This window comes from Staurois parvus, unplaced genomic scaffold (assembly GCF_062004578.1).
Source record: "Staurois parvus isolate SC_StPar_1 unplaced genomic scaffold, SC_StPar_1.0 ptg000227l, whole genome shotgun sequence".
Taxonomy (NCBI): Eukaryota; Metazoa; Chordata; class Amphibia; order Anura; family Ranidae; genus Staurois; species Staurois parvus.
This window is the reverse complement of record NW_028318023.1, coordinates 2,213,334-2,228,160: the sequence shown is the minus strand read 5'-3', so window position 1 is coordinate 2,228,160 and position 14,827 is coordinate 2,213,334. Positions and strand designations below refer to the sequence as shown.

The following is a 14,827-nucleotide window of genomic DNA, read 5'->3' as shown; positions in this document are numbered from 1 at the left end:
TGCTTTGTTATAAACATCCTCAGTTATACTAAATATTCCAGAATTATAGATTGCTTCATTTGATTTGTGTTCAGCTGCAATTCAGTAAATTGATTTGTAAAAAGACAATGAAAGAAAATATTTTTTATGTAGATAATGTTAACTAATGAGTTATAACATTAGGCCTCTGATATTCAGAAAACAATGGTAGGTTATTAAACACAAAGAAGAGAACAAATAGAAGACAAGAGTCCCAGCTACTACAATAAAATATGAATATTACTTTGTATGTCATTTTTCAGACTTTAAATTACATGGTAGAAATGAAACATTACAGTAAACCATACAATGAAAGATAAATAAGTAAGGAACAGGCACGGTGTATAGTTGGCTGTTGTTATTAAGTGTTCTTGCATGGCAAGATCACTTACTGTAATCTCACATATATATTCTTATTATTATAGCCAAATTTACCACCCTAACTCCTCCCACAGTTTTTACACTACATAGACAGTAATATACCGAAACGTGCGGATTGTTCCCGATTGGTGTGCTATTACTTTGTGGAACATTTTGCCGAATGGTTCAGGATATATCGGCGTTTTTGTGGTGAAATTGGTCCCATAGGAATGAATGTTCAAAACTAGAGTGGGAGCTGACAAAAGCTCTGCCATCACTCCCTCATTTTCAAGTCCACCTACACAAATCTTATATCAAAACGTTCAGCTATCCCTGCTGCCACTAAAAATGTCCACGGCTAAGCCATAGTCCTGATAGTTTTCACAATATGACCATTTGTTTGCAACTCACGTCGCCCATTGACATTCATAGAAACTCCACTCTAGCCACCTCAAATTTGAAGGGCAATTTCTAAACTGCTACTGTGCCTTCATTTTTAATATTTCAGAGACATACTATGCATCAAAATGTAGGTCTTGGTCTTGTGATTCTCACAATATAAAGCTCTTCACTGTAGGATTTATAGTTTTTAAAACTATGACCATTGGAAGACGCCACTGAAGTGAGCAATTTGGAGCAGTTTGTTTTTAACCGCTCTTCTCTGCCCTATTTGAAATCTAATTTTGAATTCGTGACAGTTTGGCTGGCTTCTAGTTAAAGGTTTGGAAAACAGTTTTCTACAGTAGAGAGTATTTGAGGTGATAATGCTGCTAATGTTTTTTTAAATGTATGTTTTAATGTAACTGTGAAGCACTTTGGGCAACAACATTGCAATTAAATGTGCTATATAAATAATTAAAAGTTGAAATGCATTTCTCACTCTATCAAGCTTGCCATGTGCACTTTTTAAATTTGATCAATCAATTGGTTAGTGTAATGTTTACTATTTTTACTCACTCCAAACACTCCACACAGTTACTCTGCCCACTCCATAAAGTTACTCTGCCCAGTCCAACCTTTTCACAGTTACTCCAGCCACTCCAACCACACAACAGTTACTCAAGCCACTCCACCCAGTTACTTCACCCACTCCAGTTGTAGACTACTGGTGGGGGCAAGAACACTTCACACAATTTCCCCAGAAATTGTAGCTTTTCTAGTTACATTTAAAATGATTGCATAATATAGAATAGAAATAATAATAAATACAAATATAGCGTTAAAGGTCCATTCACAAAAGGGACATTGCAAATCTTAGATGGGTATGAGAATCGGGACTTTTATAAATACAACTTACAGCATGCCAAAAAAATAGCTTTTACAGCATCCAATAAGATAAAATTGTGGAGCTGTAAAACAAGATGTAAACGACACAAATGATTGCAGAATTTTATCCTTTTATACTTTATTGAATATATTTTTTTAAAGCAGCATATGTACATGACCTAGGAACAGTCTCTTGCATTCTCTGTAAAGCATAGCTCTGACTGTGAGCAAAGCAATAGAAGGAGCTAATCAGTTGTGCTGCACTGATAATGTGTTAAAGTGTTCCTAAACCCACAAGTAAAATTAGCTTGTATATACAGTAAAGCATACTTGTTATACTCACTGTGGAACCTAAGGGGTTAATCCTCTGCATTGTGTAAATAGCTGTTAGGTTCCTGATGGCTCTGTTCCTCAACTTGTTTAAGTGACCACCTCTTATCTCCTGATAAGACAGACTGGACAGTAGGCATTTTTCACATGCTCAGTTTGGTGTGTATTGCTAGAGAGGGTTTTTTTTCTTGGGAGAGTGTATGTGATCAGCACAAGGCCAATCAGCACTGTCCACAAAGAGGTCAGGAGTTTTGCATCCTCCTAGATCAAAATGAAAACTCCTCCTATAAGCTTTAGCTAGTATTTGGCTGAACACTGATAGAAGTCACAAGACTGCTATACTGTATACTGCTGATGTGAAAAGGTATTTAGCCGTTTATATTTACTAAAATAATTGCACGTCCATGTTCTGTGTACTGTGGGAGACCAGATTGAATGCAGGGTCCTGGGTTTAGTAACACTGTAACATGGGACATGCTGATTGGAACAACCCCATCCCTCCCTTTGCCTATGACTCATTCCCAGTTACAGGCAAAGGGAGGGATGGGGTTGTTAAGGGATCGTTCAGATGGGTACTGGCACATGTCCTTTGTGCATGAGCCTTTTTTTTCACATCTGCATCCAGGCATGAAGAAGCGGGTGCATGGACCCAAACTCATGCTGTCTATGTTTGGGTCCGTGGAACTTGCTCATGCATGCCTATCAATTTTTGACAGGCAGCTGCATGAAACCACTGTATCTCTAGGCTGCATGTGTGAAACTTGGTGTGGACACAGATTAACAAATAAAGGGTCATGTCCAGGGGCGGACTGACCATTTGGAAACTCGGGTACTGCCCGAGGGCCCAGGGTCAGTAGGGGGCCCCATGAGATGCCCCTGGTACCTTTTTCATAGGCTTTTTTGAGTTTGGGAAAGGACACAGGGGCCCCATGATCCCCTATTGCCCGAGGGCCCCATGAGTTGTCAGTCCGCCCCTGGTCATGTCCTAAGACTGCATTCACACTTGTGTGTTTTGTAGCTTGAAGTTCCAAGCTCCAAGATCCAAAAACGTTCAAACTTAAAAAATCTATTGTTCTCTATGGTGCCTGTTTGGTCGATCAGGTGTGAACAGGCACCATTGACTTTTTAAGTTTGAGCTTTTTTGGAGCTTCGAGCTTCAAGCTACAAAACGCTCAAGTGTGAATGCAGCCTAACTGCAGCAACAAAAAAATCCAATAAAATATGTCTCCTGCCTTGCCAAACAGGACTGTGATGTGTGGCTGCGCTGTGTAAATGTTAGGACTGGGTAGACAGGACTACAAGTCCTTGTAAAGGTAAACAGCTTCCTCGTACAAGTACAACATATGTATTTCATCTGCGTATTTAGCCATTTGCCTGAAGTACGGTTTTAACTAAGTGTTTATCTTTGCAGCTGTCTGTGCACATCAAACAAGTATGTAAGAAGCTATCAAAAGACACTCGAGTTACTGAGTGCTGTAAAAAAGCACCAATAGATACTCTGCATTGCTTGCATTCCATGAGTGCTGCTGAATCTATCAAGCTTCCAAAGCTTCAATTTCCAATTGCTGACCAACTATGTAAAAAAGGCAAGAATCAAGGGCTTGAAAAGTAAGAAAACATTTTCTGTACTATATCATTTCGGTCATATAGTCCTTTCCTATATGTTGGGGCAGGAACATAGTCCAGGTGTAGAAGTTAGATACCTACATTTTTCTTTAAAATAGGCAAAACTATTTTTTTCATTTTGGATAGAGTAAGGGAGAGCTATAACCCCTGTCAGTTTATTTGTTTGCCATTTGTGTCCAATTGGAGAGAATTCCTTTCTCTTTCTGTTCCATAACTGACACAATAAGTGAGGGGAAATCCCTGTAAATTAGGGGAATCCCTAGGGAACCCCGAGGTCCCCAGAACTAGTGTCCCCATTGGAACATTTCCTCTCTATTTCTTTTTTGGGGACAACCCAAAATTTTGAATTTTCTTTAATTTCACTTTCAACAATAATAGTAAACAGGACAAATAGAAAAGGTGGATCTCCCCAATGGGGGCACAGACAGCAAGGAACTGACTGGTGTTCTAATCCATCTCCACTCTATCCAAAGCAGAAAAAAAAGTTTTGCTTTTAGTTCTACTTGAAGGTGTTATTTACATCAAAATCATGTTTTAACATGTGAGCACTGTATCCTGTAGTAAAAGGAGGCAGCTAATGGTGAAAGAACTGGTAGAATGTGAGGCATTAAAAAGTAAAGCTATAGAAGATCTGTACATTTAGGCTAGGTTCACACCTCTGCGTGTTGGGATTGATGTGTTTTTGTGGCACATTTTGTGCTGCATTTTGCATTTTTGAATGAGCATTTTTGCCACATTTTTTATGCATTTTTTCCCCCAAAAAACCCTGCCATAGGTTGTAAATAAAGTGAAGCCATGTTATCATTGAATATTGCAAAATGTGCAGGATTTTTCTTTTTTTTTGCACATAATAGGATAATTGTAGTGAACACAACTTCACCCTATTTACTAAGATCAGAGTAGCCCAGCATTTTGACATAGAAGGGCCAACAGAAGCTGCTGCAGGTGTATCCAGGTATAACAAAGTCAATTAAAAAAAAACAATGTTGTATTTCAAAGGTCCCACTATTTTTAAGGGGTCTAAAAAAGGACCTTCAAATAGAAAGTATAAAGAAAGTCCACAGATTGCCACGTAACAAAAATACTCTGATGGTTAATTGCAATTAGTTTCTTAGGTATTTACTAGAAGTAAGATATGGGAAAACTATAAAGTGTTATTTTATCCATATGTACTAAAATAAATCTCTATGAATATTTTCCTCGATCAATAGCAGGATATACCAAAAAAATATATTTTTTCATGATCTGGTTTAAGGAAGAACTATAACAGAAAACAATAAATAATGCTTTATCGTATATGTCCATGTTTGCTTTCAATAAGGCATATTTTTCATTTACCAGATAAAAGGAAAGTTGTTTTATCTCCGCAGTCTTTTTCGCATCTCCAGGTACATGTTCGAGATAGCAAGGAGAAACACTAAGCTGCCAGAAGTGTTTGTTGAAAAGCTGTATGAGTCTGTTACAGAGATTGTGAAAAAGTGCTGCAGTTCAGAAAATGCTAATTCTTGTCTGGATAAGAAGGTACTGTGACTTTTTTTTTACCACTGGAACACAAGCATGCAGCCCTTTATATTTGGAGTATAATTAAAATCAAAGTATCATAAAGTAGGCAGGTGCGGTCTACTTTCTCCACTGCAGGTAGCGCTCGACCAGTCAAGAGAAACTTGGTTTCTTTATGGTTTCCTCAGACCACTGGAGCAACATTCCAGTTAGCTATGCGGCATCCAGGTGACCCCAGCAGCTATCTTGGTTCAAACATGTTGGGAATGCAACAGCATGTACTATAATGTACTATATACAGTATTCTGTGGTAATATCACTTGACCAGTAGATGGCACTGTACGCTAAAGGTTACTAGTTGTGTATGTGTAAAACTTGCTGCTTCTGCCTTTCTCTCTATCATCTCTTCAGGAAGTAATATGTCTGCTGTTATACAGTCTGCTGAAATGTGCTCTGTATGTTTGTAACTTAAGCCACACAAGTAAAGTCATAGTTCTGCCTTATCACTACCAGTGTCTTCTATAACACATAACCAACAGGTTATGGGCCCAGCTCCAGACACTGGAAAAAGGAGAACTTACAATCAACGAGCCAATAGAACCCACTGAACAACAAGAAATCAGAAGATCCTCACGATTGACAAAAGGGATACCACCCCGCAGGTTATCATACACTGCTAAAACACATCAAACACAGAAGCCAACATCCTGGGAAGACATAGAAACTTTGCTGAGAAGGGAAGCCGATCAGTGGAGAAAACCAGCTGAAGAAGAAATAAAATCACTTCAAGAAAATAAAACTTGGTCACTAACAGAACTCCCTCCTGGTCGCAAAACCATCGGAAGCAAATGGACTTTTAAAGTAAAATATGATGCAGAAGGAAACATCCATAGATACAAAGCAAGATTAGTTGCCAAGGGATACTTCCAGAAATTTGGAGAAGATTACGATGAGACATTTGCTCCAGTTGTAAAACATTCTACTATAAGAACACTCCTTAGTACTGCTGCCGGAAAGGGAATGCAAGTAAAGCATCTAGATGTCAAAACTGCCTTTTTGTATGGAGACATCAAGGAGGATCTGTACATGGAACAGCCACCAGGCTTTGAGAAAGAAAAGAACCTTGTATGCAAACTGCAAAAGAGCATCTACGGGCTCAAGCAAGCAGCGAGAGCATGGAATGAAAAAGTGAACAAAATATTCAGAAAAGAAGGGTTCTCAAAAAGAATCAAGAGAAAAAATGGACATACATCCTAATATACGTCAATGACATCTTGACGTGTTTTGAACAAGAAGGGGACTATGACCAAATAGTTCACAAACTGAAACAAAATTTTGAAATTAAAGAGTTGGGGAACATTACTCACTACCTAGGAATTCAAATAGAGTGGGAAGAGGATGGAAGCTATCTTCTTAACGAAAGTCAGAAAATTACAGAAATGTTAGAACAGTTTCACATACAAGATGCAAAGGAAGTGAAAACACCAATGGAACCAGATTATCTAAAAAACAATGGAACAGAAAACTTGTTACCTAACAATGATTATTACCGCAGGGCAATCGGAAAATTGCTATACATCGCCACCGTGACAAGACCAGACATCGCCCTAGCAGTGGGAATACTTTGCAGGAAAGTCGCAACACCGTGTCAACGCGACTGGAATGCAGTAAAGAGGGTAATGCAATACCTAAAGGGAACAAATCAGATGAAGCTGCGACTTCCAGCATCGTCAAACCCAAAACTGATTGGATATGTGGACGCCGATTGGGCTGGAGACACCACTGACCGCAAATCTACAAGTGGTTACATCTTCCAGTATGGACAAGGAACCATAAGCTGGTCTAGTCGGAAACAAGTGACTGTTGCACTCTCTTCAACTGAAGCGGAATACATAGCAGCAGCACATGCATGTCAAGAAGCCATTTGGATTCGTCAACTTCTACTAGACATGGGACTGAATATGTCACAACCCACACCCATCTTTGAAGACAATCAGGGATGCATAAAGCTTACACACTCTGAGAAGATTAACCCAAGAACCAAGCACATTGATGTAAGATATCATCTGCTCAGAGACATGCAAGAACAAGGGGTTATCGACATCCAGTACTGCCCATCAGAGGAGATGACTGCAGACGCACTCACCAAACCTTTGCCAAGGGAACGTCATTGTTTTCTACAAAAGAGACTAAATGTCATATAATTATGCACATGCCGTTGAGAAGGGGTGTTGGGAATGCAACAGCATGTACTATAATGTACTATATACAGTATTCTGTGGTAATATCACTTGACCAGTAGATGGCACTGTACGCTAAAGGTTACTAGTTGTGTATGTGTAAAACTTGCTGCTTCTTCCTTTCTCTCTATCATCTCTTCAGGAAGTAATATGTCTGCTGTTATACAGTCTGCTGAAATGTGCTCTGTATGTTTGTAACTTAAGCCACACAAGTAAAGTCATAGTTCTGCCTCATCACTACCAGTGTCTTCTATAACACATAACCAACAAAACAGAGCCTTTTTAGGTCCCTGCCCCCAGAACTGTGCACACGTTTGCGAAGTGGCTAGTGCAGGGAGAGATAACCTGTCTGTCAGGGACAGCGCTAGTGATAGGGAGAGGTTACAGAAGAGAAGGGAAAGTGGAGGGTCTACATCTACAATTCCACAAGCTTCCTTTCGGGATTGACTGGCCACATCGCACTCCACCTCCCTCGCCAGATGCTGTCTGCAGCTTGGGCCTATTACCGCTATATTGACTGTGAGTTCCCGGATGGGTATTTCCCTGCCAGGTTGTTGTGGCTGTTCTGCAAATTCCATAATATACAAGTTTCTGCATCTTTGGTCTCAGTGTCTGTAGTTATTGCAGCCACACCACAGTGCACCTAGCCCACACTTGGCAGCAGTTGGCAGGATATGCCCCATTCGCCATCAGTGCGGAAGGAGGAGCGACGACCTTCATGGTGCCACTAGGAGCGGCTTGGGTGTTGGTGCCTAATTTTAATGGGTCCAACATTTCTTCGTCAGAGTAGGAGGAGAGACAATAGAGTGCCTGCCGTATACTAGGTTCCTCCCTGACTGATTGTAGAGCTGGCCTTCAACTCCCTGGAGGATGACACCCGCAGAGCAATGATGGTGCTACTGGAGGATGCCCGGTCTACCCTAGAACAGATCATGGGGTGCCTGGATGGTCTGTTTGGGAGAAACATGACAGTACCCAGGCTAAGGTGGAGGTTCTTTTTTCGCAGGGAGCAAGAAGATGAAAGCCTCACAAACTTTGCATTAGCTGTCCGGAACCTATTGAAACACTTGATTAGAAGGATGTGCACAGCTGTGCTGATATCGGTGCCTCAGATTAGCTACTGAGAGCCCATTTTGTGGTGGGAATGAAATCCAGCCCCGAGCAGAGAGCTCTGCAAGAGCAGATCAAAGTGCTACCCACTCTTTTCATCAATGACACTGTGATTGAGGTGGCAGCACGGGAGCAAGAGGATACAGAGGCAACGCTAGCCATGACCAAGAGGCAGTAACCCATATCTCTGTGGAAGGAAGCTCTGGCCCCATCTCCTCTCTCAGCTATGCAGACCGCTCTCAGGGAGCTCACCCAAGGCCAGACAGCCATGAAGCAGGAGATGTCCACCTTCAAACAAAAACTGGCACCCCTCTATAAAAGCATGAATCCATTGAGGAGAGACTCAGATGAGCACCAGAAATGCTGGAGATGTGGTCGCTTCAGGCATCTAGCCAGGAACTGCAACAGGCCTGAAGCCAAAAGTACCTGCAGGCCACCATTAAACTAGGCGTTCCTGGGCTGAGAGACAATCCCTAAGACCAGCAACCCAAGGTCCCACTAGACCAGAAATCATGGACCCGTTCAGTTTGGTAGTCACTGACCTAGTCAACAGCCAAAAGTTCCCCTGCCTGATTGATATGGGGTCAGAGGTAACTGTTATGCAGTATGATTTCTATGACCAGAGATTTGGGACTAAAGAGCAACTGGACCCCTTCTGGCAATCCCTTAAAGCGGCCAATAACTTACCCATAGTGGTGGAGGGTGTCACCTGGGTGAAAATTTAGATAGAAGACCAAGTGAACGACAAAGTGGGGGCAGTGTTGACTAGTAGTCCAGTGGGTTCAGCCATACTCATTGTTCTGGATATGAACGTGCTAGAAGATTTGGACTTACCCTGCTTGCTGGCCAAATTCGCTTATTCAGGCTGGCGGGGCTGTGGTCAGAGAGCAGTTTGACTCAATGTGATCAAGGCCTTCAAGACAAGCAGCAAGCCATCATGAAGCAACAACAATGAGTGGGGGTAGTGCGCACCCCCCAAACAAAAGCTGCTCTTATCTTCCCTACGGGAGGTGATCTGGTCGCTACCCATTGGGGCCTACCCATCAGGGCCCACAAGAAGCTGAAAGGGGCAACAGTAGTAGTGAAATAACATAAGGACACAGGGTAACAGGGGAGTGGCTGACCACCCACACGCTATCTAAAGTGCACAAAGGGAAGGTGTTAGTACAGTTTATCAACTTGGGGACCTCCCCAATCCCACTCCCTACCCAGACCACAATTGCAGATTTGCATCTCTCGGGCCCAACCCAGGGTGGAATCTTTGTGCATCCCGCTAAAGGCTGCCATGTCCTCCTTGAATTAAGAACAATTGAGACCGATACTGGAGCAACTTGATATTCCACTTCAAGACTACCCCTTGCCTCAACAATGGCTCCTCCATCAGCTGCTGGAGAAACATCTACTAGTACTCACCACCAGATTAGGCCATAGAGAACCCCATCCACACGGGGGATGCTCCACCCATCCGGCAGCAGTATCGCTACATTCCCAAGTTTCTCTGCCAAGAGGTCAAATACTTGATCCGTAACATGCTGCAGAGCCACAGCCCTATGGGCCAACTCCAGTTGTTCTGTTGACAAAGAAAGATGGAAGCCTATGGTTACTGCCTACCCAACATCCAAAGTATGAAAGAGGCAGCAAGCTGGAGTTCAAGTGGGAGTGTACCCCATACTGAGTGGAAAAACAACCCTTTCACCCTACTCCAGTATATGACATGGTTTCAGAGGTCTCCCCGCTGGTCAAGTGCTAGCTCCACCGCAATCTCCTGAGACCATGTGTGCTGACTAGAGTTTGCTCTGACAAGCCTGTCAGAGACCGGAATGAACTCAGCTCCACAGATATCCCACTTGTGTACGAAATCCCCTACAATTGGTACCTGCTACCTCTAGAGTTGGAAACTCCACCCCCTGGGGGACCTGAAGATGTTCGTCCCAGCCCTGAACTTATGGACAGTGCATAAATGGATATCCCAACCAACACTTCAGTTCCTGGCCTGGAGGAGGGGGATGCAGCTGGCTCTGCCAACTCACACTCCAAAGTGACCTTAGAGGCCCTTTTGGAAAGCAAGGACTTTGGCATAAACCCCACAGGGGACAGTGGGGTCCACCACCCAATCAGGCCTAACCGTGGACAATTACTTGCAATATTTTCTGATTATTTGATTTAAAGTTTTTCTGCATTTGATGTTTGCAATAACAATGTTTTACCTTGCACTGTGTGTTTTTTGATGCTCAGGACAGCATCATTCAAAGGGGGGATAAGAGTAGGCAGGTGCAATGTACTTTCTCCACTGCTTGTTGTGCTCGAGCGGTACTGCAGCTGGAGAGGAGGTCAAGAGAAACTTGGGTTCTCTATGGTTTCCTCGGTCCCCTGGAGCAGCATTCCTGTTTGGTTGGCGACACTGCATCCAGGTGTCCCTGACAGCCATCTTGGGTCAAGCAGAGCCCTGTCTCCAGACTTTGGCCTGCTTTTGCAAAATGGCTATTGCAGGGAGAGATACCCTGTCTGTCAGGGACAGCACTAGTGATAGGGAGAGGAGCAAGAAAAGTGTAGGGTCCACATTTATAATTCTGCAAGCTCCCTGCTGTGTTGGACTGGCCATACCAAACTCCACCTCTCTCACCAGGCGCTGTCTGCAGCTCAGGCCTACTACTGCTGACTCTCTGCTGTATTGACTGTGAGTTCCAGGACAGGCGTTCCACATTGGGTTGTTGTGACTGTTCTGGAATAATGTAATAGTTTCTGCATCTTGTGTCTCAGTGTCATTACTGCTGCTGCACCATGCTGCACCTAGCCAACAACTGCATAACCTATAGCCAGAACAAACCATAAGGCTCTTTTTTATCACATCATCAACATCTAAATGTAGTTACCTGGATGATCTCCAACCAGGTCATAACAAGGTAGCTTGCAGCAAAGAACAAAAGGCCCTCTAACAAAAGCCATACACTGTAAAAAAAAAAAAAATCATTCGATTCCCTCATCTATAGTTAAAAGCTTGGATGGATGAATATTTTCTACTAGCTATTGTATTCTGATAACCAGCACCCAGAGTATCTGTGCAATGGCTGTATATAACTGAATACAGCCTCTGTCCGTCCAGCAATTTTCTGCCTAGCTCTCTTGATTTTCAGATCGAAAGATGCCGGGTAGAAGAAATTAAACTAGAGCTCCCTGCAAAGAAAGCAATTATAACTTACCTGTCCTGTCTTGCCACTAAACCTCTCTGTTAAGAAAGGAGAAGCTCACAGAAGAATTTCATGCACTTAGTCCCTCGTTTTGCTCCATTTATTTTTTGACAGCAATACTTTTTCTTTCAGTGACATAGGGACCAACAGAGCAAACCACAGAGCTGGATGCCAGGTATACAGTGTAGAACATTTTTCAGGAAGCTTCTCTTTGAAGTAGGGCTGCAACTAACAATTATTTTTTTAATCAATTAATTGGACAATTATTGTTTAGATTATTCAATTAATCAGATTTAAAAAAACTCAAAGTTGTGTATAATTTAGTTAATAAGTAAAGTTAAAAAAAATAATTTATTTTTAAATATCTATATGCAGTGGTAAATATAAGCAACCAGCTATATTGTTAGGCCACAAACTAAACACATCTAATTCACTCTGAGAACAAACAGAAGAGATATACTGTATATACTATTAGAGGTTGAATCTGGTACATATCATCAGACTCAGAGCTAAACATTTTTTATTTAAAGAAAAAAAAATTAAAAAGATCTAAAACACTGTTTTGCAGATTTTCAGAGAGAACTGTAATATAATATTATGAGAGTCCCTTGTCATAGGCAGGTAGCTTGATACAAGCTACCTGTGCCTGCTGTCACTTATGATCGCCATACACAAACTAATTTTTTGTTTGAGAATTTTCGTTTTAAGAAAATTTGTTTGATTTTCTAATCATTTGTGGGGTCAAATTAACATTCATTTTCTACTGCAGTGATGGGAAAGGTCGAAGGAGCAGAATAGAAAACTTATCTTGATCAAATTAATTTTTGGACCGTGTATGTGGTTTTTGTTGAATGTACAGTCAATTGAATGTTAAAAGCAAGTGAAACATTTTTAACAATATTCGTCCATTCATTGAATGTACAAAGAATTTTCATACAAATATTCATCTGAATATTCTCGTCCGAAAATCGATACATGTATGATCAGCATAAGACATAAGACATTTAGTAGCAGCATCATGTTTTTTTGCCACCTCTCATAATGAGGTTAATTTATACTGTGAAACAGTGAATGTAAATATATATATATATATATATATATATATATATATATATATATATTGTGAGGGATTAGCCCAGTGGCGGGTTGTGCTTGACCCCCTGGATGAGTCAGATCACGGTGAAAGAGGCTCTGCATGACAGCAGTATCTTGGTGAAGAAAGTTGTGCTTTATTTACAAGTCTGGTGAACACAAGGTGCATTTATTCAAAACAGCAAAAATATACAAAAACAAAAAATAAAGCTTTGTCACTCTGGGCATCTAACTGCAAACACAGGTTCCTATCTACCTGTCTGGATACAGCCTAACGCTGCTCAGACACAGGGTGTTCACACACCAAACTGGTTCCAGGTTGGGGTATCCTCTCTAAGCAGCCTGGGAGTTTTATAGAGCCAAGAGCCCTTAACCTGACACAGCTGAGCTAATTAAATCATCAGTGAGCCAAACAGGCTCGCTACACAGCACAACAGGAGAAACTGTCAGTGTAAAGCATGAATCTGGGGCAAATATATCTCCCATCCTGGACACATCACTTATTTCTTCCTGGCTTCCTGTCACATACCCCGCTTCTGGTTTCAACCTTGGGGTTGGAACACAGATTGCTAAGCATGCACGTACTCGGGACAGGGCATCTGCATTCCCCATTCTAACACAGCGGTGGTGTTTTATGACAAAACTAATTCTTGAAGGGCCGGGAACCGCCTATTCACTCTCCTATTGGTTTCTTTGTTTTGTGCCATCCACTTTAAGGGAGCATGATCTGTTACCAGTTCAAACTGTCTACCCAAGAGATAGTACTGGAGAGAATCTAAAGCCCACTTTATTGTTAAGCATTCTTTCTCAATGGTGGCATAATTTTCTTCATGGGGCTTTAATTTCCAGCTGAGGTAAAAGACGGGGTGTTCTTCCCCCTTGAAAACCTGAGACAACACAGCTCCTAACCCAACATCTGAGGCATCGGTCTGGACCACAAAGTCCCTTGAAAAATCAGGGGAGTACAACACTCACTGTCTACATAAGGCTTGTTTTAAGCCCTCAAAAGCTGCTTCTGCTTCAGGGGTCCACTTGACCATGACATACTCCTTCCCTTTTGTCAAATTGGTCAGGGGAGCAGCCTGTGAGGCAAAATGAGGTATAAACCGCTTGTAATAACCAGTAATTCCCAAAAACGCTCGTACCTGCTTCTTGTTGGTGGGGCGTGGCCAGCTTTGTATAGCTTCAACTTTGTTGTCCTGGGCTTTATCAGATCTCTCCCAATGGTATATCCAAGATACTTGGCTTCCGCTAACCCAATGGTATATTTCCTTGGATTGGCTGTAAATCCAGCTTTCCAGATAGCATCTAATACTGTCTGGACTTTCAGTAAATGTGAGTCCCAATCTTCACTATGGATGACCACATCATCTAGGTATGCCACCGCATTGGCTCGATGGGGCCGGAGGGTCTTATCCATCACCTGTTGAAATGTGGCCGGAGCAGTCTGCAACCCAAACAGCATCCTCTGATACTGGAATGAACCCTCTGCAGTTACAAATGCTGTTTTTTCCTTGGCTGATTCCGAAAGAGGAATCTGCCAATACCCTTTGGTCAGGTCCAGTGTTGTCATATACCGGGCTGTCCCTAGATGATCAGTCAGTTCATCTATGCGGGGCATGGGATAGATGTCAAACTTAGTGATTTTATTCAGTTGGTGAAAGTCATTACAAAATCGTCAACTTCCATCCCGTTTGGGCACTAACACAATAGGACTAGACCAATCACTATTTGACTCCTCTATAACCCCTAGTTCAAGCATATTTTTTATTTCTTGGAGAATTGCCTCTCACTGAGCTTCTGGAATACAATAAGGTTGTAACTTGACCCTTTCCCCTGGGGGGGTAATAATGTAATGCTCAATCCCGGACACCCACCCAGGGTATGCTGAGAATGTTTCTTTATTGCAGAGCACAAATTCTGTAGCTTCCTGTTGCTGTGTTTTTGATAGAGTCTTCGCTACCCCGACCTCTGGGATTTCCAAGGTAGGCGGTGCAGGAATCGGGGCAGTCTCAGCAACCCAGGATTCCCTATCCTTCCAGGGTTTTAGAAAATGTACATGGTATACCTGCTCAGGTTTTCGTCTTCCTGGTTGGC

At 42.1% G+C, this 14,827-nt stretch overlaps 1 protein-coding gene across 3 annotated transcripts in view; it reads left to right on the top strand.

Moving 5' to 3' along the window:
* Nucleotides 1-14,827, top strand: part of GC (GC vitamin D binding protein) — a 191,754-nt gene that overhangs the window by 129,642 nt on the left and 47,285 nt on the right. For 2 of the 3 annotated variants that reach the window (XM_089679594.1, XM_089679592.1), the window contains exons 8-9: nucleotides 3,386-3,582; nucleotides 4,971-5,121. In XM_089679594.1, coding sequence (XP_089535720.1) covers nucleotides 3,386-3,582; nucleotides 4,971-5,121 — 348 coding nt within the window. The remainder of the gene's footprint in view (nucleotides 1-3,385; nucleotides 3,583-4,970; nucleotides 5,122-14,827) is intronic. The other variant, XM_089679595.1, reaches the window with a different exon arrangement.